This window comes from Anas platyrhynchos, chromosome 1 (assembly GCF_047663525.1).
Source record: "Anas platyrhynchos isolate ZD024472 breed Pekin duck chromosome 1, IASCAAS_PekinDuck_T2T, whole genome shotgun sequence".
In the NCBI taxonomy this organism is placed as follows: domain Eukaryota; kingdom Metazoa; phylum Chordata; class Aves; order Anseriformes; family Anatidae; genus Anas; species Anas platyrhynchos.
Genome location: NC_092587.1, coordinates 120299075 through 120325416, shown reverse-complemented (window position 1 = coordinate 120325416; position 26342 = coordinate 120299075). Strand labels below are relative to the sequence as shown.

Genomic DNA, 26342 nt, shown 5'->3' with positions numbered 1-26342 from the left:
AACAAACAAACAAACAAACAGAAAAAGCTGGTTGGGGAAGAAAATCATCAATATGAAATGAGTTATTTTTTTCCCTGTTGTTAAAACACAATTGTTCTTGCAGAGTAGCAACTGTTTCAACAAGGTTCTTGCTATAAGAAAGCTTTCACATTCCAAGGTGTTCCTGTCACTACTGGCAAGGAGAAAGAGGGTTCAACTGAACCTGTTTGATCTGATATTTCTACGTATAGTTATTTTGCAAAAAAAATCAATTAGGAATATATTGGCTTAATTCCAATGAGAATATAAATAAGTAAATAAACTGCTAGTCGTCAGTTCTCTTCAGCACAATAAATGATCAAGCTTTACAGAAAGGCACAGCAGGTTTTCCATCACTTTTTCTTTAAGGCAAGTATTGAAAGTCAGTTAATGCTGACAGCTTGCCAAAAGTGCTTAAAAACCTGCTTAATATATGCCCTAGTCTGAAGAAGAAAGTGAGCTGTCAGTACCTGCTTTTTTTTTATTTTATTTTTATTTTTATTTTTCCTGGTCAATACTTAGTAGCTTTTGGGAAGAGAAGCTTTTAGATGCTAATGTTCTTTAATGCCTGTTGTATTTACTTCTGTAAGTCTACTCCAGAAATGGGGGAGGAGAGGGTTGACAGTTACAGTACACCAGGCACTGATCCACTTAAAAGGGCATCATTTGGTATTCTCAGAGATCTTCCAGGTAGTCTGTTTCTAGCTAAAATGACATTCTCATTTCCATTTACTTGCAAGCATAGCACAGACTACTACAGAGAGAGTACAAGGACACAGCTAAACCTTTGTTTTATGGAGAGTTATAACCTCCACTTCATGTGTGAGTTGGAAGGCAGTGGATATATTGAGGGAAAGGAGAAAAAATGACTATTTCTTTACTTGGTGTGAAATGTGCATTATGTGACTTGTTAGATAAGACTGAGCTCCATGCTGTCTGTGCCAGCTGACCCTGCTAGGAAACAGAGCAAGCAGGGAGCATTCAGTGCTGCCAGGCCATAGGGCCTGGCCTCGTCCATGTGTCGGAGTCCTTCAGCCTCTTTGAGGCCCCTTCTTCTTCTTGGTCCTTGGCTGGGCCTGCAGGCCCCATGCCCTGTCTGAACTAAAGAATTATTTAGATGTTACCTAAAATTAGGAAAAAATAGTGGTTGAGGAGCAGAAAGGAGGAGCAGGGATCAAAAACACAGAAAAGGAGACCAATAATTGTATTTTACTAATTCTCAGTATAGTTCTCAAGCAAAAACCTAAAACTGAGCAGTTGGTTGGAGCAGTACATCAGCATTTCCAGTGACTGGATACTTTCTTCACACCTTTTGACCTACTTAGTGGTGAAGATTTATGTGTCCATTTGCAGCTAGAATCTCACCTTGTTTTAAAAGACAGAAATGTAAGATTGCGCTCTTTGCTTTTAGATATACTTGTTATTTTAGATCCATGAAAAGGAAAAAAAAAAAAAAAAGGCTCTGAAATGTTTGTGTATGATTAACAATTTATCAAGTTGTCTTATAGCCACCTCCACTTGTTTTCTACATGTTTAAAGGTTTGCAAAACTGGCTGTAAAACTGAAGAGAGAAGTAAACAGCTCATGCTTTCAAAATATAACTGTAGGCATGTCTTAAGTCCTAATTGTACAAGTATTTGCAGACATTTAACTTTAAATTCAGTAGGATTACTCATATGCTTAACATCAAGCATGTAATAGATAGGCCATTTTACAACAGGGACCTAAATGTGTAATTGGTATAATACTGATCCCCAAACTGGTTTTGAAAAAGTAGAAAACATATGTTTAGATGCCAAACTGAGGAAGATACAATTCCTGCCGGTTTCTCTGTTCTTCTTAATGCTTTACCTTCTGCTTGTTCAGTAGGAGTGCTACATTTAGCTTTCATTAGGTCCCAGGCAACCTTCTGTATTAATTTTTTTCCATTGGCACTCCCTGACTGGAATAAAATTCTCCACAAAGTTTTCTGTTGAGATATGTGAATGCTAAAACAAAATAGACTATTAGTGGTATGGGAGCTCAAAGTGACTGTAAAGCTGCAAACCCCTTCTGTTAGTTGTTTTATTGCTCAGTCTTAATTGCACTGTATATGTGGGGCAGTCATTTTAGCAGTCACATTTAGTGAGTCATTACCATGTTTTGTACAGGATTCTAAAGATACATCCAAGAGTACGCCATGTTTGACAAGGATGATGTCATTGGAAATATTCCATAAAAAAAAAGACATTCTCATAGTAACATGTTATCCCTATGGTGTTTGAATGTCTGTCTCTGTATTTTAACATGTGCTTATGGCAGTTTATCAACCCCAAAATGCTGGATCTTAATCTAGACCTGGGAACATGTCTCAGAAAAACTCAGTCTCTGTTAATTAGAGTCAAATTCAGCCCAAAGTGTAAATGGACCTCAGTCAGTCTTAGGTTGTTTAATAATTATGTAATTACTATTCCATTTATTCTTCACAGAGAGCTAAAGACATGACCCAAAGTCAAGTGAAATCTCTAATGGAACTGATTCCTTAGTGTTAAAATTGAGTAGACTGACTTCTTAGTAATATATCTTGGAGCCTCTGTACCAAATCTATAGTTTTAAACTAGCCTCCAGCTTTTTTTTTTTTACTTCTTTTTTTCCCGGAAATCTATCCAATCATGACTTAAAAATCTGGAGAGAACACCAGAACTTGAAATATTTTTTTGGCATTGTTCACTCTTAAAAACGTGTGATTGTATTCTCAGCTTGTCCAGCTTCATCTTGCTATTATTACAGATTTCTTTCTACATAGATATTTCCAGACAATAATCCAATTCTAACCTTGTCTTAAAAGACTAGATAAATTAGGGAGCAATCAAGAATTGTCAAAATAAAAAAAGGTTTTCCAAAGTTTTGGCACAAATGAGATTCAGATATGCCAGAGCTGCCCAGTCTGTAATTATAGAGATGACTTTCACTCTTTAGAATAATGAATTTGATCCTGGTAGTTTTTCTTAATTGTGTGATAAAAATTCAGTCAGACTTGGTCACAAGACTGTTTATATCTGGTCCACAGCACATATTTGTTCATGCATCAGGGGATGATCACTCTTGTCCTTATATGATGCTCCATCCCAGGAATTAAAGTGAAATTCCCATGTTACTTCAGATGTGTCTCTTTAAAATAGCTTTTATACTGATCTTTGTAAACCGTTTGTGTGAAAAAAAAAAAAAAAGACATGCAGACTAACAGCAAAATTTGAGTTTTGTTTTAATCTCATAATCTCATAAACTGAAAATGTAGGTAGAACATAAAAATACTGCATGAGGCAATCATTGAATCTATTTGTAGTAAGGTCTGTGTCAGATAGATACCAATCCCTATTTTCCAAATATATGTCTCTGAAAAGAGACTGCAGACAAAAGGACATTTGATGAACCACAATTTGATTTTATTTATGAAACTCCTTACTGGCTTGATAGCATTGGATCAAAGTTTCAATGACTGTGAAAATAATGGAACTCCTTCCTATTCGCATTGTTACCTACATTTCATTAATCTTTAAAAATAGTAATTAATGAATTAGGAGTAATTGTTTTTCTAAAACTCTTAAATATAACCATTACTTGGTATTTCCACAAGTCTGTTTTCTTGCAGTTTAAAAATAACTGTTTCCATCTACTGGGTAGCAAAGGAAAACAGGAAGAGTAAGAAGAAAAGAACTACATTTACCACTGTATTATTGCTTTTTGCTCGAAGATAAAAACCTCTGAATAATTTCTTTTCTTAGATTCAGGTCCAGCATCAGCATTGATTTTTGTATAATTGTAACTGAACTGGTGACTATTTTAGTGTATTTTACCATACACATCTTGGATAGTATGTCAGTTTGTGTTATCATACTGCGCATTTGCAACTTTCATTCTGTATGCAGACTCAGGACTGTTTAGCTAATTAGGATCAAACCAACAAATCTTTGGTAAGCATTCTAGCAAAATTATTGTTAGAAGGTTTTGGAGTTGAAGGTTTATTGTGAAGGTTTAGAGTTGAAGAGTGAGGGAGGGGAGCAATGTAAATAGTATTCAACTGAGCACCATAGCTCATTCTGTCTGGAAACCTCAGATTTCTTGTTTTGTGTCAAGAGATTATCAGCAAGTCTGAGATAGAGCAATTCAATTTACACTAATCTTAGTGGTCATTTTAATTGAATTAAGTCTTATCAGTGAGGTGTATTCTAAGAAGGTTTAATTGTACTGCAGACTAGAGCTATCACTCTAAACGTGGTCAGGTAAGAATTCACCAGGTAAGCAGTATGGGGCTTGGACTTGAATGAGAAAATGAAGGACAAAAATGTTCTGGGGATTCAGGTCCAAACCAGGGCTCCAGAATGGGTGAATAATCTGCTGCTAGAAATGTGCTACTTGCTGCTTTCTGCATGTTTGTCATTTTGGTCATTCATATTTTTAATTTCTTGGCATAATATATAGCTATACTCTGGGATCAGACATATGGCACTGGTCAGTGGAAACCATTACATATTCTGAAGCAAAAGCAAACTACTTGAATGTAAATATAGTTGGTTTTGATGTTACAGTAGTATCTTTTTCCTTCTTCAATAAGTAACTGAATAAGTTTTACTGAAAACAGAATATAAACATTAGTTCCAATTTTCTAGTAGAGTAATTAATTTTTGTTTTGTTAAAGACAGACTACACAATGGGAATGTAAAATGGTCAGGAATTTCAGGCAAAAGAATAAGAACAGAAACCAAAGAGAATACAAGGCCAAAAATCAGGAAAGGTATTAAAGCGTCTCTGTTTCCAAAGAAATACAGAAAAAAGCCTATGGCATAGACTGAAGGTTAGGGAAAATGTATGTGCTTTCCTTGATTCAAGTGGACTGCGAAAGGGCATGGGCTTGCATCTCGTTCGTCTTTCCTGAGCAGCGTAGGGAGCCCTTACAATGAGGTCAAGCCTTCAAGGCTTCCCAGAGATGTATACAGCATGGACCCATCTTCCTGAGCGGTCTGGTTTATAATTCATCTTGCCAGGGCCATTCAGTTGAAAGCAAACACTGACATACACTGGGAGTGCCAAAATACCGTGGTTCTTGTCTTAGCTGGCATAAAGAACTGCAGGAAATGTAAAGCAGTGCTTTTGAGGGGTGGTGTGCAAAAGATGGTGCAGCAATGATTTGGGAATCTGGTGGGAATGAGGAGGTTGAAATTGTGGTTTCAGTGGTTTCACTCAGAAGCTGCCCCAGATGTTTCCTTGTAGCACTGAAAGAAGAAAAAAAAAAAAGTAACAGAGTTGAGGGATAAGGAAGAAAATGAGGTGCAGTAGAAGGGAGTGTCAGTAAGGACTGCCCTGGGGAAGTCTGGAGACCTCTACCACTGCCTGAAGAAGCACAGGGCAGCAGAAATGTTTTACATGAGAATGCAGGGACAGCAATATTTTATAATAATTCTTTCTATATAGCTTGCCTAATTATTACACTATCCAAACTCCATATAAACATTAATTTGCAGCACATTGGGATTATAAAACTCAGCAAAACTGTGATTTATAAATTTATCAGAGACAATTATATCCAGCAGACAATTTCTGTATCTTAAGCTTTTCTGACAGTTGTCTGCAGATAAGATTGGCCTTTTTGGCAGTTCGGTAACCTCAGAAGTTGACTGTTCTGTGAGAGTGGGTTTGTGTGGAGATAGGGATTTAATAATGTTTCTTTTACTTTATCACAACGCCAACTGACAATTGGACAAGCTTCAGTACATTATGCTATATCTGATAATATCTTTAGTTCTTATGTGCACAGTTTAAATTCAATATGTATGGTCTTCCAGGGCAGAAACTGCTTTTTATCTCCATTCAACCAAGTAGTCATCATACTGCTACAGTAATAGCAGTCCTTGAACATTCCTGAAAAAATGAGTCAAAACCTATCTAATTGTAATGGTGAAATAATTTTGGAAGGAATTAGGATCAAACAGATCTTTGTTGTACCTTAAATTTTAGGTATATTACTCCTGAAAACACCTCTGGCTCCAAAGATTTATTTCTCATATTTATACACCAGTTTTCAGGCAGATTACAGTGGGAAGCACAGTAATAGCTCACTAACGTATAATGTCTGTCATCCTCCAACTTCAGGTGGATAAAAACCTTTGCCACATATAGGTAATTTGTTTATGTTTTATTACAGCTATGTGGCAAAAATTGCACATTTTGATTTTCTGACCTAATGAGGCAGTCTTTTACTACCACAAACAAGACGTCAGATTGAATAGAAACATTTGGGTTAGGCTTACATACAGTATCATCAGGGAGTCCAAGCTGTGAATGCATAAAAGAATTGTAAATGGAAAAATGACAGCCATCTGGTGTAAGGAGTTACATTTTGGGGGCATTTGAGATGTTATCAGGGACTGCAACTATGATATAGCAGTAACGATCTTCTATTTCCTATTCATATCTTCCTATTCAGAACAAAAAAAGTCAAAATGTTGTTATAGCTTGTAACTTAAGAAAACACTATTTTAAAAGCAATGTACTTCATTGGCAGAGCCTGCTATTGCTTCATAACACTGGCAAAAAGAAGCATAAGGCAGAAGTAAAAAACTGGGGAGCAGGTTGATGAAAATAGAATTCTGTGGTTCAAAAATATACACACAAACATCCCGAAACCTGTGGGCTATAAGGATATATTAAAATAGTATGTATCTGCACATGCATTGCACATGCATTATATATAAAGGATACAGAAGTATGAGGAAAATATTCAAAAATGTAGAATAGTTTTATGTGTATACACTTAGAGTATAGGAACATGATCTCAGTGTCGAGCAAGGCCCCTTGAGCACAGTACAAGCGAACAGCTATCTTCTTCCATAATGCGACACTAAACAGCGCAGATGTTGACTTGTGATCTTGAAGCAAAATCAATTTCCAGTGGAGTTTTGCCTTTGACCTATGTAGAATCAGGATTTTGCCTGTGATTTTATCAATTTATCCTTTCTGACAGCCTTTGCGCGGTTTTTGTTTTTGTTTTTTTTTTTTTCCCTCTGCTCTAGCTATTATTTTTCTAATCCTGGATTATCAAAAATCACTTCAGCCTGAAGAAAATGTGTATCTCTGTATAGAACCCGTTCTGTAGTAACAGCTCTCAATTATAGAAGAATATAACAGGTTTCCTTTTAGAAGGCTTCCTCTCATGAGCTGTTTGTAAGAACTATTTATATTCTCTGCATAAACTCTGATTTTCTTGCAAAAGCATTCAGGTTTCTCAACTGTGTTCCAAATTACCTAAGGAGACGAAGATAAACAAGGTCTATTCGCTGATATCAAACCACCTACATGTGGTTTGTTTTTTTTTTGCTTTTCAGTGGCCACATTACCTGTAACAGTATCTGGTCCCTCGGCTTCTCCATAAAACACCCTCCTTCCCCAAGTCAACTCCTGAGTAGTGGGGGCAAAGAGGCTTCAGTGATGTAGGAATAGGGAAAAGACTATGGCAACCACAGCAAAGTGAGAAGCTACTGAAGGCTCAATGCAGGTGGGGTGGGAGAGGGGGTCCATGAGTGCTCTGGGCGGCCCTTCCAGACGCCGAGGTGGATGGAGGTCAGGGAAAAAGGATTGGTGTCCAGTGTTCAGAAGATAAAGCTGTCCAAAACTAGAAGTCCCAGGTGGGGTATGAATCCAAAGGTAGACTGTGGTGTACAATATGGTATATTGTTTTTCCCATCAGCTGATTTATAGCTAAATTTCACCCATGAAGTGACGGGTTATGTGTGACAGAAGAGTTTTATGGTTCTTTTGGATGCGGGAATGAAATTTTGCAGATCTTCTGGTGCATTCAGTTTACAGATTGTAGCACTTCCTTTAGGAAGAGGTTCTCTTTTTTCACTAAAAGTTCTACATTTTTGAATAGCAGTAACTTTGTTTAGGTGTCAGGTAACCTAAGCAATGGTGCTTAAATGATTAGGAGTATTTTTTTGTTGCATCAGCTAATGAACCAGTCAGGATTGTGCCTATAAGCAAATGAAGCCCCACAGTGGAAGCTGGGGAACAAAAGAACAGAAAAGCTTTTGATAAATGCCAAACAAAAATCGTTAAAAGTAACTGCTTTGGTGAAATAAGAATTTTCACAAACGTTTTGCTAGATGAGGCCTGTCCTTGTATTTCTGTGGTTCTGAAATACAGAACAGAGGTGGAAGGGACTGCTCTTTGCAGTCTGCCCTTTTGCAGAGCAATGGAAAACAATTTCTCTAAGAATTAGTAGATTGCAGTAATAATTGCTATTTCATCTTCCCAACTAAACTAAGAAATTGAGCAATGTGCTCTGACTCGTGCTAGAATCCTCTGTACTCTCTAACCATTATTTTATTGTGAATTATTAATTTATGTAACTGAGTAGGTTTATTCCTATTTTATCTCTTTCATTTCTTGATTGCTTTTCATGCTAGTGTCAAATTCTTCTAAGTTTTGAAGGTCTTGGGAACAGACACTGTCTTTATTCCTGTGTTTTTACAATGCCTGGTTTTCCAAGACATGGCTGTTACAGAGTTGCCATAGTTTTAAACAGTCATGTTATCATACAATCACATATCATGTTATCACTGTTACAAAGAGTAAACAGGTAAATAATATGGAGATGACCATATCATCCTTATTTATAATTACTAACCTTGTTCTGTGTTATGCCAGTGCTGGAATAAGCTTGCCATCATATACATTTTCAGTCATGCACAATTTCTGCCAAAATTTGCTTGAAAAACAGGCAAAAGAAAGAAAACATGCAACCTAGTGCTTGCTGTTCTTCTTGCGTAGGAAGTTTGAAATTGCCTTGTAGAAGTGCATCAACATATTATTGTGGCTTGAGGTGCTCTCAGCCCTGTTATAGGCACCAAGACATTCCCACTACTAGTAAATGGAGTATTATGGAGAAAGTGCCCAGATTGCATCTTGCACATGCCATTAAAAATAAAAAATAAAAAAATACCTGAATTCTTTCTTTCCAGCAGCCTATTTAAATTTATTAATTTTATTTTCTCTTGCAACTGACACAGAAGCAAGATTAGTAATTTTAACAGACCCATTTATGAATATGTCTAGTATATATGATGCTGCCTGTCAGCTCTGTTTGTCAGATCCATCATGAAACGTGGAGTGGCTTATAGAGAAGATATCCATATTCTTAGGAGAAGGGCATTCTTGTGGACTTCTGCTTATTTTTTTAAGGGGCAGGGGTGGTTAAAAGGAGAGTTTTCAGGCATGCTGACATCTCCTTCATGTGAAATCAATGCCTACAGGTGTTTTTTTGAATATTTTTTTTAATCATCTGGATTTCCAGATCTCTACTCCTATTTTCTCTTACTATTGAACTTTAAATTTTTGCAAAGAACATAACTGTCAAACTTGTCTTTTTGCTTCATTTGATGTTAGCAGGCTAACTAGACAAATTGACTTTTTATTTAACACTTGTGTGGCACATTTTTGGGAAAAAAAAAAATCTTGAGAAAGGAAGTTCTTACTAAGGAACTCCACAGAGGTGTTAGCAGGACCCAGGACCATGAAGCCGGACCTTTCCAGCAATGATCCCACCACTCTCAGTACAGGATTCAAGGGGAGACAAGAGTTGTGGTTCACCATATTAAGTTTGGGAGAAGCCACCTTAAGTTCAGAGCATAGAGAAAGGTTCAGGTTCTGTCTATTCCCTCGCAAACACCGCTGGACTGGACTGCTGTCCTGAAAACAGAGAATAATGGTGCTTTTATTATTATTATTATTATTTTTAGGAAGCTGCCATACAGCTTGTGACTTCTTTTAAATTATTTATATTTTTTATGGTTCTTGCCTGCTGTCAAATGAACGAAGACTAAAATCTTTTTTCTCTATGAAGATTCCAAGGTTTATGATAATTCATGGTTTTACACTGCACACAAAACAACAACAGCAACAAAACAACCAACGGTTAAACTTAATGAAATCACCAGATTTTAGAGATCTTCAACTGCTTGAAGTACCAGAGTAACCTGGAATGGAGCAGTGCTAAATATTTACTGTCTCCACACCTGCTGCCTCCTGGCTGTCATGGTTTTATGCTACACTGTGCCTGACAGACCACACACTCTACAGCCCAGCTTGAACTACTAGAATAAATCTTTCCTTGATCAATGCTTTGCCCCCTGCTTTCTCTCTACATGTTTTTAAAACCAGCCTGTTAGCTAGTAAAGAAACTTTGAATTCTTTCTGACATAGTCTTTAAAGTTGGATTAGGAGAGTTTTCTGGGAGAATAACAGTAATGTAATAATCAAATAAATTGGAATAATAAAGACAAAAAAAAAATAGAGGAGAGAAGAAAAATGTTTGTTTCCCCCCAGCCTCATGGTTATGAAATAAAAACCACAACCTTTTCAGGCGTGGAGCAAGCATGCTGGTGAAGTTTGCTGAAAGACAGCAGATGGTGTTAAAGTTGGTTATGGTAATATGTGTTACCATCTTCTTTTAATTTAGAAAAGAAGAAAAGGGAGAGGGAATTGTGCCTCTTCTATTTTATCTGCTTGTGAGAGCGAGGGAGGAATGTACTGCAAATGGCAATACACTGTCATGTACCAAAAAGACTACGCTGGCTTTAGGGAAAAAATACACAGAGTAGCGGGCGGCCTTTTTTTCCTTAAGGACTTTAAGCCTGTTTGAATAGGACTGTAAGAGCAGGAAGAATAACCTCCCCGCCGTACAGAAAGGAGAAAGGCGACTGCTCCCCAGGTGCTCCCCCTGCGCCCCACGGGCGGCCAGCCGCCCGCAGCAGCCCTGCCTCGCAGATCCCGCATGACGCCGTCGGCCCGCTGCTGCCGGGGGGGCTGAGATCTCTGATGAGGAGGGAGCGTAATCAGGTAGATTGAGCCTGTGTAGGGAGAAACCATTTCTGCGACCAGGGAGGGCGTGCAGCAGGCGCTGGCTGCCCACCGCGGGAGGGTAGCTTGCTGCGTGGTTCGAGGCAGCGAAACCGGGCGTAATTCTCCCATCGGTTCCCGAAAAGGTTGCGCTCCCCTCACGCCCGTGAAGCTGGAGGCAGGTTACGTGTGTGCATTGCCTGCGCCGGGCAATGAGTCTCCCTCCAGGTTCTCTGTATTTGGCAGGATGTGTTAGAGAGAAGTACCTACAGGGAAATCAGCAAAAAGCTTCCCCATGAAGGTAGCAGGGCTCTGCGCGATCGGAAATGTCTGGTGATTCGTCGGGTGAGTAACAGCTGAAAGGCACACGGCAGACATTCGCAAGAAGGAGCAGCAGCCGTGCGACCCTAAAGATAGCATTTAGGTCAGTTTGCTGCCTGCTGGGACAGCCCCGGCACGCTGGGGCACCGGGTGCCTGCATGGGGTGGGATGCGGAAAGTTTGTGCAAGGGACTCCCAGGTGAGGGGTAGAGCGGGAGGGAGCTGGACGAGGGGAAGGGCGAGCTCGGTTCTGTCAGATGGCCCTGCCTTGCCTAACTTCTGTTTGGTCGGATTCAAAACTGCTTGGAGAATATCAACAGGGTGTTAATATGGGAGGGGTGTTAATATGCAAGTAAACTTTTGCATACCGATTTTTTTTTCCATGATGATGGACACTACGGTGTGTTCAAATGACGGTGTTAAGTGTTTGCACGGTTGTAGGTAACAGATGCTGCCTGGTCAAGGATTTCATTGCTGTGCTAAATGAACTCCTCATTATGAAAGAGAGCAGAAGGATGTAAAGTTCACTGCAAACAAATTTGGACATGGTCAAATGAATTACTGTACTGGTAATACAGAAATAGGTTGAAAAGTGGGCCATCAGGCAAAAACAACCTTACATTCAGTCTAGGGTAATTGAATAGACTTGTCTTTAGAGGATTAATTTGGAAAAGTATCTGAAGAAACTTCATATCTTTCAAGCCATTTGGAAATAAATCTTGAGAGAATACTTGACTGTATAAATGTAGTACAGTGCTTCACTAAGGAAAAAAAAAAAGAATGCTCGCTTCTCTTATAAATAGGTACCTTGATACTTTATAACACGTATTATTCTATTATTCTATCCTTTCTCCTAAAAATAAAAGGAGAATATGTATTTTCTCTGAAACAAGCAATATTTCAATGTCTCATGAAGAAAAATAACAATAATAAAAAAACGCCATGGTTCAAAACTGAAGTATTTTCAGGGCATTTCAAAATTAATTTTCTTTTCTCTTCCCACATTTGCACCGTTTCCTAATTTGGAGCTATAAAATAATGGTTTCTCCATCATAAGGCTGTATAGTGTTGTCATATTGGCTGTTTTTATAAATCTATTTTTATTGGATTGATTAAAATGCAATTCCCCATTATTAAATTACTTTTATTAGTCTTCTGCTTAGAAGAAAAATGTTTTGGTCTTATTTCTATTATTTCAACGTTTGAGCTTTATTCATAAGACACATTTCTCTGGTAACTACAGAGGCCAGTTAATGGTTTATGAGTTCAAGCTGAGTTGAATATAGCTAAGCTCTGTCTTGCTTGACATTTCATCAAAAGCTGTGTTGATTTGCAATGTTTACAGACCTATTTATTGAACCTTCACAGCTTGAACTATGCCACCAAGCTTGTTGACATTGCTGAGTTTATCTCCTGGTGCTTGTGCAATCTCAGAAGAAAAGTTTAGAGCAAATGAGTTATAACAAACTTGTCACAGTTCATAAAATATATAGTTAGAACAATGAAGTTGATCTTCTTGTTCATTGACTGCAGAACATTAGAGAAATCTGCGTAGTCTACCGTAATCTCATCTGGGTAGGTGAGCATATGTCCTTCTCTGCGATATTAACTTCCAGATTTGACTGTAGATTCTCATGTGTGTTAAAAGGCAGCTCCTAAATGGAACAAATATTTTCAGTTCATAAGATTATTTATATTTGAAAACAAAATCCAACCATATTGCAGCACAAAATAACATGATTATCTTACTTCCGTATATGTCTTATGTTGTGAGGAGTGATCTGTCAAATAAGCAAACAACAAATTGAATCAGGGGCTCATAACCATCATAAAAAATCATTCAGGTTTAAACAACAAGTGCATCCCATGCTCTGTGTTATTCTTCTGAACATCCTGTCTGCATAGCCCCTATTTTTAGGCAATAAAATAAGATATATTTTGCTATATAATCTACTACTATTACTGGATCAATAGTGCACATTATGGTTTCAAACACTTCTCTATGCAGCTTGAACAGAAATAGATCAAAGATAGTGCAACTGCCTGGCATCTTTGCAAAAGCAACAGAAAACTATGTACTGTTTATTCAACAATGGTAAAATGGATAGTTTAAGAAGTCTTGGATTTTTATTTATTTATTTATTTGAGTTGCAGGGAAAGCTGTTTTCCCATGTGAACATTCTCATAGCTATCATTAACTGGGTTAACATGGCTGTTCATTTTCTTTTTAGAACTGTGGGTATGCAGCTAGGGATAAACATCGAAAAGGGGAATTGCATATATACACACATATACATATATAAATAAGAGAGAATTTTTCCATGTAATTGAATGGGCTTTGATTGGGCTCTTGGTTCCTTTTCAACAGCGAATGAACAAAGAGTTTATGTTTTTCAAATAAAAAGTAATTGCTTATTGATTGTTCAATGCAAATTTTGTTCTATGGGCACAATCAGGAAAAAAAAAAAAGCACAACAAAACAACAACAACGTAGAAATATGCTGGAGTGGTGGTGGTTGTACTGTTTGCTTTGCTTAACTATAGCTATGTAACTTAGCCTGCTTAATTATCTGCATAGACTCACTAGGCTCAGGTTCTAGACAATAGCGAGCAATAAGCTCTTTCTGCAAGCAGGTCCAAGCAAGAAATTAACATTGGTGTCTTGTTTCCTCAATTATCTGTGCATTAGCAGATTAGCCTTCTCACTTAAATGCTTGACTTTGGTTACTGAGAAAGCCCCAATATATTTGTTATAGCCTTTGTATGTATAACTACAAGCAGTTGCCATCTGATTAGAACATGCTTTTAGATAAAGCATGTACAAGCAGTCACATAAAATACATGCATTTTTAAGGATGTTTCCAAAGTGAACAGCTCTCATAGTTACACTCTGTTTCTTAAACTTATGGATGAAATGTGGTTTGGAGAAGGCATTCAAACTGACAAAAAATCAGAGGAAATTCTAAAGTTAAAGGTAGGTGGTCTGTGTGCATGGGAGGGGCAATGGAAGGGAATCTGGCTGAAACCCACAAATGCTGGAAGTATCTTAAAATACTTGAGTTTCCTTTGTCACTTATTGACTAGATTTGACTTTTTTTTTTTCTTTCCTGACAGTAGCGACATGTTCTGGTCCATTAAAAAAAAAAAAAAAAAAGGAAAAAAAAAAAAAACAAAAACATATTTTTCTGTTTACTGTATTCCTAACAGGATGAAGAACTTATGAAAATTTATCTCTTACATAAGTTTTATTAAACCCATCTTAAGCAATCAATATTTAAATTATCATAAATTGATACTTCTCAAATGCAGTGTTCAGTTTTGCTCCCAGTTCAGCCCTGCTTTTTGCCAGGTACTTTATGTATCCACTTCCATTGTGGCAGATGGGGAGTCTCCATCTCAGTACTCCTTATAGGAATAACTATTCCTACCAAACTAACTAACTAACTAACTAAAGGGAAATTCTAATCATTCTAAGGTGGTTTTGACTTTGGTTTGTTTAATAGTTAATCTTTTATGCCCAGGTAAATGTAGTGATGATAGATGCAGGTGAAGTTTCAGAGGAAAACGCTTTCTTTTATGCAGTCTACTCCTCATCCGCAGTAGTAGGATGTTCATCCCATAAAATTCAATTTTAAAGTAAATATTATATTGTATGTTAGAAAGCATCAATTCAGATAGGTCATAAATACAAGCACATTCAGTGCATAGTTCAGGTGAAAGAATACTCTGTTGTCACTGAACTAGCTTCTCCAAGGTTATGATAAAAAGGCCAGGTTATCATTTTATCATTAAAACATAACAGAGATAGTCAAGGCTGATTCTCAGCACTTTTTTTTCTTCTTTTTTTTTAATTCGTTTTTTTTTTTTTTATTCTTTTTTTTTTTTTTTAATTCTCTCTCTCAAGGCAATTTCTCTGTGTAAAAGTAGATTTAAGAAATTCACTTTCAATAAAAAATGAAAGGACAAGCATGTTGTTATGGACCTGTTTAACAGAACAGTCTAATGCTGACAATGGGTTGATTTTAGGACTACTCTTAATCAAGGGAATGAAGGAAGCTTCCTGAAATATTTGATTTCCTGTGAATAAAATTTAATCAGCCTAAGAGAATAATTGGCTGCCTGTTTCAGATGATGATATGGGATGAGGGGGAGTAAGCAAGTTTCTTGAGGAAAATGTAAAATAAAATTATGAAAATAAGTAATTGGAGGATGATTTTTCTAACTACCTCTGTGTTATAGAAAGAAATGAAAGGAAAGCAAAGCAAAGGAAAGGAAAAGTAACATGGGAAAAAAAAAAAAAAAAGATAAAAGAAAAAGAAAAAGAAAAAGCACCAAACAATAGCTTCTCTAACTTTTTTTGACAGAGATAACTATCTTCAGGCAAGTTGCCTTCGTGCCAGTTTCATACCCATTGTAGTGAATAAAGGCATAAGTTCTCTTTTGTACAGTATTTAAAATATAAATGCTTCAGGCAGAGGCTGTTCTTTCTACCCTTTTTATATTGTCTAGAACAGTAGACACCAAGGACCTTAAGTGCTAGTAGAAAGTGCAAACATTATGAATAATGCAACATACAATTTAAAAAAGAATAGCCACCTCAAAATGCTGGTAAGGAAAAACTGATAAGGATGGGATGGGCTATGAAAACTTGACTAGAATGTGCAAAATGGATAAATGGCTTTCCAGAATGGTAACAAGGGAATCTTCTAGTTGTGGATCTTCTGCTGACGAGTTTGAGCATATATGATTCATTTATTTTTTTGATTATGTTATTTTACATTTTTATGAGGCTATTTTTAAATTTACTCTTTTTTTTTTTTTTAATTTTTATTGTTTTATAATCTCTATCTAAATCTTCCTGAGGTAAAAGTACCAACATGATGAAGTCATCTGGAAGAAAACTGGGTGGCCATGCATAACCTTAAATGAAGACATACTGCTCTTTTACAAGTGGTCTACTTGAAGTCTTTTTATAACTGTGCTATAATAATGTCATAGTTTTGAGATGTGTTTTTCTTTCATTGCTGAGAACCACAGTCAGTGGAAGATGCCTGGTCACATTACTTCTATGTAGTGTCTAGAATGTCTAGAATCTACAAATGAAAAACCTTTGCTCTCACTTCTTTTCTCCACTGGTCTGCTGAAAACCGTTGCTTTTGAGAAGACAAATGTAAAGCCTCTGTTCATCCAGGATTTGTTCTGAGAAGGTAGTGTTAGGTCACAGGAGGCTATGTTTAGAGCCAGGTTTCTGGGTTAATCTCTACATTTATAATATCAGCTGATTTTGTTTATGCTTTTTATACATGCCTCTAGACTGAAACAAAAATTCAAAAAAAAAGATATGTACATCAGTGACGAGCCTGGTAGCATTTTTTAAATCTCAGAATGTCCTGAGTTATTCAGAAATTATAAGGATTAAGCAAAATGCTCCTTGGTAGAATGAACTGTGACCCAGAAAAAAAATAAAGGAGCACAAATACATAGGGAAGAGATTATGAATTTGGTTGTCAGTATGATTAATATATTTGTCACGTCTAGACAGGAGTAATTGGTAATTACTGGAGATTGGGTGGAGCCTCTTAACCCTGGTCATTCCTTTTTTTCTAAATGGTTCAGAAAATTTAGATATTGTGGTTCTACCATTTAAACTATGCACTACATAATATGTATTTATTGCTTTTTTCTAGAGTCAATGCTTAAAAAAAATAAAAATGGATTAATTCCTTGTTAAAATACAGTTTTTATTGAGTGCAAGAGATCTGACTGTGATCACCACTGACTTTTTCTTCAGCTCAGGAGTTATACAAGCTCCAAGCAGCTATTCTGAAAAGCTGTAAATTGGATTGCCATGATGATGGCTGGTCCTGCTCTTTCCCCTCCCAGTCCTGCTGGGAGCTGGTCCTGCTCTTTCCTCTCCCAGTCTTCCATTCAACAAGGGCCTGCTTTGGGTGGGTAGTGGGATATGAGGATGCCCCTCAGTTGCCAACAAACCTGTGTCTTAGTCACTCTGGTGCATGGTTTGGACTTTTGCCAACCAGCAGTTGAATGGGACAGTGGAGGGGCAAGCAGGGCAGTGGTAAGACTGGGAACCATTCAGAAATCCCCAAGAGTCACTCAAATACTCTTAGCTTTTCCACATGCTGGACACAAAACATACGGCTTCTCAGAAGTTGGGACCTTTCCAGCAACAAAATTCAATTTTGCGTCAGTGATGAGAAGAAAATAAATTACTTTATCCCTTATCTTTGGAGAGAAGAAAATAAATCTTGGTTGTATTCCTGAAAATCTTTTGAGTCAGCTTGGTCAGATCTAGTAGAGAACTGAAGACTTACAGACAAATCAAATTACCTTTTTTTTTTTTTTTGGTGATTTGTCTTTCCTGTGGAAGGTTGAGTTTTCTGAGCCGTGAGTTCCCCAACTTACTAGAGTCATATTTTATCATCTTGATGAAACTCCCACAATCTCAGAGAGATCTTCATAACTAATTCAAAGCTTGTTAGTGTGCTGCATTACCATGTAGCTGTGGATGTGTCAACAGAGGTCAGTGACAAAAGGAGATCCGAGGAACAAAGCCCTCAGAGATGTCAGTAAGATCACTATGGATTATGTTTAGAACTGTGATAGTACTTTCCTGGGAGCATTTACAATTAAATTCTTAACTATTTATGAAGTGCAGCTTGCAAAATTTTGTAACATTTTGTATTGGAGTGACTGAAATCCTGGGAAACTGAGCAAGCTCTTCAGTGTCGAACAGATGAATTTCTCTAGATTTTTAGCATGTTTTCTGCTTCAGCTGGGTTTATACAAATAGTTCCCATTTTTTGACCTAGAAAAAGGAATCAGATAAACACTATTCAGGCTAAACCAACTATTGTCCTCATTTGAATTATTAAAATACTTATGGAGAATTGCTACTGGCAGGTAGTAAGTTCTATCTCCTCATAACAACACAGTAGATGTTCTGGTGACTTGTAGTACGAGTTGTCAAATAATCTACTCTATTTTGTGGAAGCAGAAGGAGTATTTAAACATGTTAAAATATCTTTTAACATAATGAGAAGTTTTTCTACCATTCTCTTTCTTTGGAATTGAAAAGAAAGATAATTTATTTTCAGGTAGTAGCAGAAAAAATGTTTGTAGAATTTTAGTAGCATGGTAAAATTGTGTCATGACCACAGGTCGGCAGCACACTATCAAAAAGTGATGCTTCCTCTCAAGTCAGCTCTCCTGAGACTCACCTGGATAATGGTCTCTGCTTTTGGGATTCCCCACAGACGCTGGCATACTGGAGCAAGTCCAGATCATTGGGGGCTGGAGCACGGAGCATCAAGGAGATGGATTGATTCGACTTTCAAAAATACAGCCAGGGGATTGAGGAAGGGAGGGCCAACTACAACTACCTAACTGGATGTTTGTGGAGAACAGGGAGTCAGATGCTTCTCAGAGGTACACAGTGATAGGAAAAGAGGCATGGAACTTGAGCTGAAAAAAGGGAAATTCAGGTTAGGTATAAGGAAAATTTATTCTCAATGATCGGTCACTGGAAAAGCTTATACAGAGATGTCACAGTTCGTCCTTTCTTGGAGATGTTCAAAACCCAAGTGAAAAAGGAACTGAGCAATCTGCTCTTGCTGACCCTTCTCTGCAGAGGGAACTTGGACCCAGGAATCTTAGGAGGTCCCTTCCAGCCTCCACTGTTCTGCATTCTCGGTACAGTGTTCATATTAAAACATTAAAATTGACTTTTTTTTTTTTGATGAATGCAAACTCTCAGAAAAATAATGCAAATTCTGTGTCTTTTTAGTAATCAATATATTTTTGGATTGAGTGAAGAAAATTGTGAGAAAAAAAAAGTCTGAAAATCAAATAGCTCTTCATAAAGGTGCTTATGATGCTAGCATGCTTACTTTATTTTATTATTTTATTTTATTTTATTTTATTTTATTTTATTTTATTTTATTTTATTTTATTTTATTTTATTTTATTTTATTTTATTTTATTTTATCATTTTTAGAAGTCAGGGACATTTCAGTCTCACACAGGGTTTGAAGCAAAATTTCCAGTTATGGGGAACAAAGGATAAATAACTGTTTTTTAAAATATGTATGAAAAAACTGTTTTTCAAATTCTGTGATTACTTACTATTGCTACTTTGCTCAAGTAGTAAAACTGGTTTAAGTATTATCAGAATCTACAAAATAGAGGACTGACTGTGTGACAAGGCAGTAAATCTTTCTGTGTGAGGACAGACATCACTGGTCTGCATTATGTTGAATCTTAGGAGCTTAACCCAGATCAGTGTCCTCAGCAAAGGCAAACATTTTGTAAGGGAAAGGCTTTGAAAGAAATCTGTTACCAAAGTCTTCATCTTTTAATTTTAGTTACTTAGCAGCTGGTCCCCAGTCTAGCTAATTACATTATAATGGTTTTATGCTGAACCAGATGCTAAAGGGATAACATTTTTCTTTCCTGGATAGGAATGAAAAGCAAGAGCAATGAAAGAAAAGCAATGAAAGATAGAGCAATGTAGTCTCTATTATGTTTAGAATTTCACTCTGTGGTTGTCCCTGTGTTAAGCTATGCCACAAAGAAACCACAAGTACTAGATTCTGGTTTTATATTAAATAAAATAAAATCATTTTGAAACTCTTTGGGAAATAGAAACAATAAGATCTAATTGGCAGAATTTTGTCTGCGACTTAATTAATAAATATTTCAACCTTTTTTCTGTAAGGGAAAATGATTTACATCCTGTCATTACAAATGCTTGCTATAATGCACTAGCTTGTTTCCTTTCCTATTTATTTGTCTTTATTAAGTTGTTCTTTATATCTGCATGGCTAGACCTATGCAGTAGTCTAATTTGTTATGTTGCATAGAATAGTTTTATGAGAAGGATGCAATCAGTCTTTATGGCTAATTGCGGGGGCAATCATAACTCATAAAGCCTATGATCAGATTATGAGTTTCCTCAGGAAACTCCATCCGTGCCAGCATCTTATTTAAAATGAGAAAAAAAGAAAAGAAAAAAAAAAAAAAAAGACTGGAGTTCTGTTGCATTTTCAGTCAGTGCAGATTTGCTGTAATTGAAGAAGTCTACACATCTACTTCCTTTCATATGTGATTGTTCTATATGCCCTATTTGGGAGCAAAGTAATGTTGTAACAGCTCACTTAAAAAGCTTAAAGAGTACCTCCAAAATTTGAAAACAGAAAAATAATTTTTACTAAATCGAACTTTAAAATTAATAATCACCTGTTATTATAATAGTATCAGTAGATAGCATCTCAGCTATTTTAATTATTTGATCTTACCACAGAGATCATGCAAAGTATAATTTATTAATAGTTATATTGCTTTCCTTTGCATAGCAACGCACTAGAATAATTTATAATTATTTTTAAGAGGTATCTGACCTTATTACCAGGAAAAAAAATAAGTTATTACTGAAATGCTTTTGTCTGTTCACTGATGTGCTAATTTGAGGCTATCAGGCTCAGTATTATGTAGAATTTTCAATGCTTCCTGTAACCTTAAATTTAAAACCTATAAAAGGGCATCAGTTATTTCACAGAAATGGTTTTGTATGTCTTCTTTTAAAATAACTGCTGGCTAAAGAGAATGAGTTTTGCTTATGAGACTAGTGGGCATTAAGAGCATATTGAACATTTACAGAATACATTTCCTGGTAGTGCCTGAGCACCTAAGCGTTAGCCCTATGGTTTTCAGGTCAGGTCAGATGCCAACTAAACCTTTGTTAGAAAGAAGGCTTATCACTGGTGTTAAAGATGAATACTTGTGGTCTTTTTCCGTAGTTGTTTTGTGTCTTTTTGGGGAGAATTGGAGTTGGCAAATTAGAGTAAAGGTTGTCTCAGTTCCTTGCATTACGGCCTAGTGATGACAAGCTACCAACCCTCTAATTCTGTCCATGACTACTTCAAACAGCAATTAACCTGCTGTTTGTGTATACAAGTAGGAAACACATTCAAATAATGACAGAATAGCCCCTGCTAAGGTCATTATTACACTACATCACTCTTTGCTTACCTCTTTTTAAAGCTGTGACAGGATCTCTGTGCTCCAGCTTCACAAACTCACATGTTGAAAGAGTGCTTGAAGCCCTCTGAAAGGTGCTTTCGCTTTCTGATTTGTGGCTGTTGGATGAAACTCTTGTCAAGCACCCAAACCAATGGCAGTGGAGTGCAGAGAGGGTGGTACTGGGACTTTTCGCTTATGTTAGGGGAATTCAGCTTCAGATAAAGACCCCAAACATAAACATTTTGTCTTCCATTACAGTTGCTGGAGGTCTTGGACTGGATTCAGTTCACACACCTAAGTACTTAATGTTGTTTCAAGCACAGTGAGTTGTACAGCCTGGCCCCAGCTGTCACTGCAGGAGGATGAGGCTTTCATGTGCCCCCATCCTGTCTGCAAATCCTGTGAAGGTGCCAGTGGTCCCATGGCACCGCAGAGCACCAGCTCTCTGAGCATACCCAAGGGAAGCCATCAATAGGAAATGCAGTCTCAGAGGCTGGAAAGCAGCCTTAAAACAGGCACTTAGTGGCTGTTCAGCTCCCTTGGGACTCAGCAGATGCAGTTGCTGGCATCTTGGTTTATTTGCCAGCACAGAGTCATTTCATGCTGTTTGAGATGCTGTAGCATTTCCTGGTTGGCTTCCAAATGCTGATGCAGAAGAGCACATCACTGCCAGGTCCTCTGTTACAAGTGCAGTGAACCCATCTAAGATATCTCCAGTGCACTAGGTGCTTAAGTGGGGACAACATTCTTTATAGTCTAGGCATCTTCATCACCTCTAATGAGTTTTTGGGTACTTCTAGAGTGGACATCTAAATAAAGGTTCTAATTTCAAACTCAATCCCACTCCTCGAGTTGTTTTCTTCAGTTTTAAGAAGAAATGTTTTGCTTTGATTTATTTTTGTGTGACTGGAAACTTGTAGTGCAAATTTTCAGTCATAATTTAGGGTATTTTTTTTCTATTTCTCAGTTTGCAAGCCAAAAAAAAAGAGAAAGGGAGAAGAGGGGGAAAAGGGCAAGTGCACAAAAATGAGCAAGACAAAATACATAAACCTGTGCATGAGTTTTAGGGAAAAAGGTCGTTGAATAGATAGAAACTTTTCCATACCTGTGTAGCACAAATAATACCAACATGCCCCGTGTCTTACCTCTTCTTATAAGTAAAACAGTTTAATTATCATTTCTCCCCATGAAGCAACTAGCCTACAGTTAAATGCTATGAATAGCCCTTATCCCTCATGAATGAGAATTCCCTCCTGCTATTAGTAACTGTCAACATGCATGATTGTTTCTGCAGTAAAAGTCTTGGTAGAGTTCCTCATTAATTAGTTTGTGTACAAACATGACTCTACCTCTGCCAGTGGGAATAATGGGATGCTGTTACAGGTAATACCAGAGAAGATCTGACTAAAGTAGATGAATCTTTATTACAGCCTCACCATATGACCTTTATCAGCATCTCAAGCTTCATTATGCACACAAGGTTGTTGCCACAGATTTGTAGTGATTGCTTCAGATACTTCAGTTTTGCAGTTATGTGGATAAGACAGTTCATTTTCATAGATTCTACTTTTCACCAGAATTTATTCTACATTTTTCAAAAGTTGTCTTGCATAGCCAAGAATTGAGAATTCACACTGGTATATAACTGTACATAGTGTGCAGCTAGTCTTTCTATAGCCAAGTAATCTAGTAACCAGTGATTTTTCAGAACTAGATTTTAAAATTGGTAGATCCCATGCCGTTTCTTTTTAAGGTGTATTCTGATAGTCATTATCCTTGATGCAATACAAAAGAGAAAAAAAAAATCCTACAGGAAGAGTAAATAGTTTGACTAGGACAAATGTTGATGTAATGTCATGGTATTTATGTCAGTATTTCCTCCAAGAAATGGGTGTCCATCATAACTATTTACAAGATTACCTTGAGAACTCAAAGGAGTATTTGTTTCATTATTTGTATTTTTATAGGCTTCAGCTATGCTGTATTGTCACCAAGATATTGGATCCTGCTCAGATCTAAGCATGCTTGTTCCTATGTAATTTTTCCAAGTGTCACTTTTTGCTCAGATTGTGAGATAGGTGGCATCCCTACCTGAGAAGCCTTTGATTTCAGAATGTTTTTTAGTAGAGTAGTATGGTTAGTGTCATGTTGTTTCACTGCTGATAATCCTCAAATAATTGTTTAAACTGAGTTTTTCCTGCATCTGAGGTAGAGGAAGATTTGAGTGTCAACATGACTCCTGAGTTGACCTTTCTTTAGATCCAGATCTGTGGTGTCTGACCCTAAGAGATTGACTTTTTTGTCATGTATAGCTGTGAGTAACATCGTCAGTGCCTTGTTGACCACAGAATGGATTGATCAGCATGAATTATTTCCCCACTTTTATATCCTTATGTAGTAGTTGTGAGCAGCATGATGCGTGTAAGGCAGCTCCAATGACCTGCCTCCATACAGTGCACTAATTCTCTGTTAATCTCTACTGCAATAATGCTCCATTTAGGCAGGGATTCTCATAGGTGCTTGTCCAAATTAACTACCATGTTAGAATAATAAAGTAGACCAGAACAAACAGATTGAGGCAGATGAACTATGTATGGGGAATCTCAAGATTGCTTTAAATTCCCAGAGTAATGGGCATCTTTGATATATCCTTACGGATATATCAAAGTTCAGTGGGGCAGGTAGGCTTAAAACTGACACCAAAGCAATGAAATATAATGAGCTGCACTATTAAAAAGAAAAGGACTTGTTTGGTGGGGGGAGAGGTGCTTGTTTATTTTGATTTTTTTTTAATTTATTTTTATTTTTTCTCGTGCAATGGGAAAGAAAAGAGGAATGCTATGGTGTTTTCCTCTATGGTGCGTTTGTTGCTATAGTGGGAGAATTTGGGACAAATAAGTGTTGCAGGAGGGTAAAGGCAAATTCCTGCTCCTGAACAGCAATGAAACAGTACTGCTGACCTGACATCCTTGGTTCTGTAAGGCAGGGCTTCAGGCACCCCTGGACTAAGTTAACTTCCTCATGACAGAAGTGAATGAAGCATGCAGAAAAGGAGGCTGTTGGAATTTCTGGATACTTCGGTGTAGTGGTTGCAGTGTTACACTAACAAAGATCTATGAAAAGTTATGTTCTTTAGCTCTACTGCTTATTTCTCTTACTGAAGGCTTAGTTGCAATGTTTAAAAATTTATAATTCCATTAATAACAAGCCATTTTACTTTAACATCTCAAATTGTCATCGTTCAACTATTGATTTTGATGGATTTACATGCAAATGCATTTTCATTCTAGTGCTGTATTCATCTGCATTATACTAGAAGCTTTGCTATGTCAAGTAACCTTTTAGTGTTTGAAGAAGTATCTATCAAAATGGGTTAGCAACTTCCCAACTACAGTTTTGGGAAATGTGAACTCATTGATTCTTTTGCTCAAATTGTTATTTCATTATGGAAATTTTTCCACTTCTGAAAAACTTGTTAAGGTGCTCCATTACATTATTTTCAAAACACCATGCTTCTTCCAGTATTTCTACCTTCAGAATTTGGAATCATCTTAGTAAATATTTCTATAAACTCAAAAAAAAAAAAAAAAAAAAAAGAACACACTCAACATTTTCATTAAAAAAAAAATAAAAATACAGCTCAAATGTTGCCCTAATTTGAGAAGAAAAAGTGTCATACTGATTACACAGTGTGGGAATCTAAACTCCCTTTTCTACCTAACTGATATTAATTTGTGTGTGTCGGCCTCTCATTTTCAAGTTGTATCTGTTGTGAGCAGTTAGCCTTAGTTTTTTGTTGTTGTTGTTTAGAAATGCTTCTACTCTAATGGTATGATTTCTCAAGGGATTTTGTGAAATAATATTAAAAGTTACAATAGGCTGACATTGTGAAAAGGTGATTTTACTGTTTGTGGATTAGATTCCACAAATGGTAATATGAAGAAGTTCAAATGATGGACGAGCATTTAAGCTCCTCAGCTTGACCGTAAGGAGTTAAGAATGTGAAGCACTTTTATGCAGATTGTAAATTGGCTATTGTAATTCTCCTGTCTTCACCAGTTGATGTAGTATCAATTAGCAAATATAGGTTTTAATGCTGCCTTTAATATTCATGCTTCTTAATTGCCTTTGTTAATTGAGAAGAAACACTCCAGTGCAGAATGCTTGACAGGTAAGAATTATTATCTGCTGCTTGTGTTGGCGGTTGTCCAGAGAAAAGTAGGTTACTGATACACAAGTATGTGCAAAGATCTTATCCAAAGATGTATTATTTTGGCATTGAATTTCTCTATTCTCATCTCTTGATAGAATATCTGAATAACCTGTTTTGAGGACTCAGATGTGCAGATTAATTTACAACAGGGAGCAGGCATACAGAGAGTTATTTTAAGAAACTGAGAATGTACAGTTATTGTACATAATTAAAAGAATTGAAGGAATGACTGAGACTAAAAACAGAAGAGGCAGTTTTATTCATTGTGCAACTTAAATGGTCATATTTTATTAATTTCTTTCCCAAATATGACAAGTTTTATTTGTATATCTGTTTGTCTTTGGGTTGTTTGCTTATACCCCTGGGATACCTCTAATGCTCAGGTGTTTCAATTTTTTATGTTGTCTACACAAGTGTGTTTTATTATACTTTCTTTATACTTTCTTCACGATATTATAAAATTGGCCTGTATTGTTTGATATATCCTTAGAAGCACTAGCCTTTTATTTTATTTAAACATTTTCAAGGGCCTTCTTTTATTTTCAACCAGCTTGAACTATTGCTTTCATATAGCTATATGTGACTTTAAAGACTATGAAAGAAAGAATATGCCATTAAAAAAAACAAACAAAAAAAAACTTGCCAGCTGAAAAAGTTACTTATAAGGAGGTGCTCACTAAAGCTAATTGGATTTAAGTTTGTGTTTCCTTTTCAAAGAGCTTTATGATAGTGGTTTATTTAAATGCTTTCAAAAATATTGGCTTAGCTCAGTAATGCTAAAAACTAAGGCAAACTTTTGTATAGTAGGTCTAGTAAGGCATGATTAATGCCTTTAATGAGAAATGCTTATAAACGAGGTTGTGGGTCATTATTTGTATTTG

At 36.7% G+C, this 26342-nt stretch overlaps 1 protein-coding gene across 13 annotated transcripts in view; it reads left to right on the top strand.

Annotated features, from left to right (window-relative positions):
* Positions 1 to 26342, top strand: part of DMD (dystrophin) — a 1236775-nt gene that overhangs the window by 217574 nt on the left and 992859 nt on the right. The window contains exon 1 of one of the 13 annotated variants that reach the window (XM_072027517.1): positions 11052 to 11235. The exons of the other annotated variants lie outside the window; for them this stretch is intronic. Within the exon in view, the coding sequence (XP_071883618.1) occupies positions 11217 to 11235 (19 nt within the window). The 5' untranslated portion in view covers positions 11052 to 11216. Of the gene's footprint in view, positions 1 to 11051; positions 11236 to 26342 lie in introns of those variants that run through there. 13 annotated transcript variants of the gene reach the window in all.